Source organism: Electrophorus electricus, chromosome 22, assembly GCF_041902795.1.
Source record: "Electrophorus electricus isolate QZ-2024a chromosome 22, ASM4190279v1, whole genome shotgun sequence".
Taxonomy (NCBI): domain Eukaryota; kingdom Metazoa; phylum Chordata; class Actinopteri; order Gymnotiformes; family Gymnotidae; genus Electrophorus; species Electrophorus electricus.
In genome coordinates, this window is record NC_137518.1 from 3572828 (window position 1) to 3577500 (window position 4673).

At 54.2% G+C, this 4673-nt stretch overlaps 1 protein-coding gene across 10 annotated transcripts in view; it reads left to right on the forward strand.

Annotated features, from left to right (window-relative positions):
* The first annotated feature begins 242 nt into the window (after positions 1-242).
* kaznb (kazrin, periplakin interacting protein b) overlaps positions 243-4673 on the forward strand; it is a 72247-nt gene continuing 67816 nt past the window's right edge. For 6 of the 10 annotated variants that reach the window (XR_014119468.1, XR_014119469.1, XM_035520312.2 and 3 more), the window contains exon 1: positions 3673-3856. Coding sequence is in view for 8 of the 10 variants with exons in the window: in XM_035520312.2 (XP_035376205.2) it covers positions 3688-3856 (169 nt within the window). In the remaining 2 variants the exon portion in view is untranslated. Of the gene's footprint in view, positions 943-962; positions 1243-1268; positions 1604-1665; positions 3451-3672; positions 3857-4673 lie in introns of those variants that run through there. The other 4 variants (XM_035520316.2, XM_035520314.2, XM_035520317.2 and 1 more) reach the window with 4 other exon arrangements.

Here is a 4673-nt window from a genome sequence, read left to right on the forward strand (position 1 = left end):
AGGGAGTGGAGTGTTGTAGGAAAGGCTGGAAAACAGTCCTTGACCCCTGCACAGGCCCATGACCTCTCTCTCTCTCTCTCTCTCTCTCTCTCTCCCTCCCTCTCTCTCTCTTTCTCTCTCTCTCTCTCTCCCTCTCCCTCTCTCTCTCTCTCTCTCCCTCTCTCTCGCTCTCTCTCCCCCTCTCATACACAAACACGCACACCACAGATACGCGCTGCGTCTGACCTGCGAAGAAGCCAAGTTGGCCGCCGGAGAGTTTTCTCACAGTTCACAGATAAAACTCTTATAAATAGTCCGTTGTTCCTGCTTCACCCAGGGGTTCGACGGTGAAACGCAGTACAGATTCCAGTTCACCGTGGATGAGTCGATATTCAATTACCCCATTCGGCCGGTCATAGTGACTGTTTATCAATACAGCGTTTTTAAGTGCGCATTTGGAACCCTCTTAATTACAGTCTCCTTGTACTGTGAGCTAGAACAAACAAACAACCGTAATTGGGAAAGCTTTTCCACACAACACTACAGGAAGGCACCCAGGACGTTTTCTCATCTGGTGATAAATTGCCTTTTTAGTTTTGTAATCGGAAGCAAAGTATATTTGTTATTTTGAATGAATGTTACTGCTCTGCTCAGATCCTCAAAGATGCTCCTTTACTAAGTTGTCATAAGGAAATCAGCAAAACATCGAGACACTATCCCTGATTCCGGATTTCCCGAATTCATCAACGGCATCTGGACTCAGTACAGTTTCATGCCTGGACCTAGTGCAGTGAGTCTGATTCGCAGTGGTTTTATCGTGGATGCTGGAAAGAGGTCCCGATGAGTGCAGTGACGGGTCAGACAGGAGCTTCTGGTCCCGGACGAGCCCGTTCAGGCACGCCGGATCCAGTCAGGACAGTTTCACGCATCTCCTGCCTGCGGATGGAGCCTCTCTGATGCTGTGTAAGTCGGGAGTCTGCGTGCCACGGCCGAGCCACTGCAGTCGATCACGCGCAGAATACAGGTCACGGGCCCAAACATGCTCTCCCTCCATCTCTCCCTCCATCTCTCCGCCTGCCCGTAGCACTCCTTTGTCGTCTCCTCCTGTCCTTTCCTTGTCTTTGAGCTCAACCCCACCGCCTGTGCGGTGCTGTCTCGCTGATGGCGGCAGTGACATCCGTCTCCTTCCTACAGGACAGAATGCCAAGCGCTTTGTACCAAGCAGCCGTAACAGGGAAACCCGGTGTCTTCCTGGAAGATGGAGTAAGATGGTTTTTTTTTTTTATGCGCACTGCTACAGTAAACAAAGACATCGTTTACTTCTTTCCTTCCTTTCCCTCCGTGTTGGAGGAATTTGCAGCGCCCGTTGGAGAATACCTCTGCTCCACCCTCGTGTGAAGCTCACGTCGTGCTCTGATAAACCCCGGAGAAGAGAGGGCGTCCTTACACCGCTTGCGCTGGGTTTCAAACTGTGCCAGTCAGCCGAGAGGACAAAATCGTTGTTCTGTGCCGCCGTCGTACCGCGTCGGTGACGTGTCGCTTGAGAGCCGAACTTGCCCGTGTTGAGCGGGCTAATGTCAGTCAGCGGTTACAGCCGTTACAGTAATGCCAGCTCCATGGACTGGTGAGGGCTTCTGCCACTGGTATATTTGGCTGTTAAATGATAAACAGCATAATTGGTGTTGAATGGAAACACTATGGCTTTGTTTCTCCATATTGTTCTAGTTAGTGTTAAACCTTAAAAACATATTTTATTGAGCACTGAGAGTCATTTAAAATGTTTTAGGTTTTTTTGTGCTATTTGATCAAATGCTTGGTTTTAAAGTTACACACAAGGCCTAAAATTACCTCCCATTGGCTTCTACAGGGCATAATTCCAAGGCATAATTCCAGGGCATAATTCCAGGGCTGGTAGCAGGATGGGAGACAGGGGACCTTCATTTTAAGTCAGTGAAAGAGATTATTGTTTATTTTTGGTGATTGTTTTCCAGTAACACTGAACAGATTTTGGTTTGGGATTTAACCATGATGAAATATGTGCTAAATTGCAGTTCATCACAGAAATGTTGTGGTAATACACACACACACACACATTTTTCCATAATTCAGTTAGCGTGGAATGTGAAGAAACACTTGACACGGGATCCGTTGTGACGTCCGTGTTAAGAGCGATGGGGCGTGGGCGGCGGCTCTGTGTCCTCCGTGTTCCGCCGTGGCTCGCCTGGGCCTGACGCTCCCACCAGGGAATACCGATCAGGAAACAGCAGGGGAATGCCGGTCTGCTTCCCTCTCCTTTAGAGTGACGGCGCTAGTAATTTGTCCACCTTCCTCCGTTCGTGAGGGACACACAGCCCCTCTGCTGCCTTTTCCAGACTTGTAGAGTGTTTATAAGCGCTCGCGCCGGCCCACGGCGACCGTAGCCGTGCGACTGCGTGTGTGGGGGAATTTTCTGGATGACCTCATGGTTTGAAAAGCAACAGAGCGTTGCTTCACCAAACAGCCTAGCCGGAGCACAGCCCTTTCTCTCTGCCGCTAACGCAGACAGGCTCGCTCTCGGACGCCGGCGGATATGTGATGGAAGCTGGAAACGGCAGCCTCTCCGCAGACGGAGAGTGTGCTGCGGCGGAACTGTCTGAACTTCCTGTCTGTAGAGGGCGGTGCGAACGGGCAGCTGCTGTGTCCACTGCAGAAGTAGCGTGCTTCCTCCCTCCCTCTCTCCCTCTCTCTCTCTCTCTCTCTCTCTCTCTCCATTCCTCACTCCACCCCCCTGTGCTGTTTCTCTCTGACCCACCCCCATCCCTAGTCCTCCAGAGTGGGGGAGAATTTGTCAGAGACAAAAGAATGAATATGTAATGAAGAATGAGGGAAAGCGGAGGGAGAGAAGGGTGTGTGTGTGTGTGTGTGTGTGTGTGTGTGTGTGTGTGTGTGTGTGTGTGTGTGTGTGTGTGTGTGTGTGTGTGTGTGTGTGTGCGTGTGTGTGAGAACATGAGAAAGAAGAAAGAGATCAGTTGTAGCAGGCTTGACTGCAGTTTAGCTCGGATAAGCTCCTGGATCAGAACAGGAGTGGCTATAATAGGAGCGCCTGCCTCATTCTCTCCCAGCAGCGCAGACAAGCATGTTACTCAGTCCCAACAAACTGCAGCAGGACTCTGGGATCTGGAAGGCAGAGGCTGTAGTTCGAGGAGTTTGCAGGAGCACTGCACTTTAACTCCCTCCCCTTCCCTCCTCCTTCATCCCCCCCTCCTCCCCCCGAGTTCTGGAGCACATGGTATGTTCCGTTTAAAAGCGAGCGTGTCATCTCTCGGTGCACTGGGTCCCCTCCAGAAGCAGCTGCTGGAGAGAGCAGCGTTTCACACTCGCTTCTACACCACTGCTGCTCTCATTCTTTCACACACACACACGCACGCACACACACACACACACGCGCGCGCGCGTGCGCACACCACACGCACGCACGCAGTCGGACAACAGGTAGCAGCCGGCTCTTTTCAGCCTCGGCGGGGCGGGCAGGGGCAGACGTAGCTCTCCGCTGGGATCGCTTCCCTCCGTGGGCCGCGAGGCGGCGGGCGGTGCGCGCGCACTCCAACCGGCGGGGGAGGTGGAGGCGGAGAGGCACGGAGGCTTGCGACAGCGTCGTGCCCCCCCCCGCGGCGCGTCTGACACCATGCTCCTCTGTGTGGACTCACTCCGCAGGGCAAGATCCTGAAGATGATGGAGGATAACAAACAGCTGGCCCAGCGCATCGATGGGGCCATCCAGTCGGCCAGCCAGGAGGTGACCAACCTGCGCTCGGAGCTGTCGGCCACCAGCCGCCGGCTGGCCGAGCTGGGGGCGTGCAGCCCTCCCAGTGTGGAGAACAGCCCGCGCAGCACGCACGGTAAGAGCACGCCGCCCGCCCGTAACTTCCCCGACGTGGCGCCGCTCAAAAGTTTGCCCGCTCCGGACCTGAGCTGAACGCCGGCGCCGTTTCTCGGGAAACTGTTTTTGAAGTGTGGGATCGTGCATGGCTGAGAGGGAGGGAGGGAGGGAGAGAGGGAGAGAGGGAGAGAGAGGGAGGTGGGGAGGGGTGGGGGCTTTTTGTTAAGGGGAAAGAGAAGAAAGGGAGGAGGGCGAGGATTGTCTGTTTTTCACAGAGGCCAGTGGGATAGCTATTGTATGCAGCCATGCCCGAGGAGAGAGAGAGAGAGAGAGAGAGAGAGAGAGAGAGAGATGAGAGAGAGGAAGGGAGAGAGAGGAGAGAGAGGAGGAAAGAGAGAGAGAGAGAGAGAGGGAGGAGAGAGAGAGAGAGAGAGAGAGAGAGAGAGAGAGGGAGGGAGGGAGGGAGAGAGAGGAGGGAGAACGAAGGAGGGAGAGAGAGAGAGGGAGGGAGGAGAAAGAAGGAGGGAGAGAGAGAGAGGGAGGGAGAAGAAGGAGGGAGAGAGAGAGGGAGGGAGAGAGAGAGAGAGAATGAGGGAGGGAGAGAGGAAGGAGAGAGGGAGAGAGAGGAAGGGAGAAGAGAGAGAGAGAGGAAGGGAGAGAGAGGGAGGAGGGAGGGAGAGAGAGAGGGAGGGAGGGAGAGAGAGGAGAGAGAGGAAGGGAGAAGAGGGAGGGAGAGGAGGGGAGAGGAGGAGGAGAGAGGGAGAGAGAGAGAGGGAGGGAGAGAGAGAGAAGCGATCCTCAGTTAAGCTGGGTTGTGGAGAGCTGTCCTCACACTA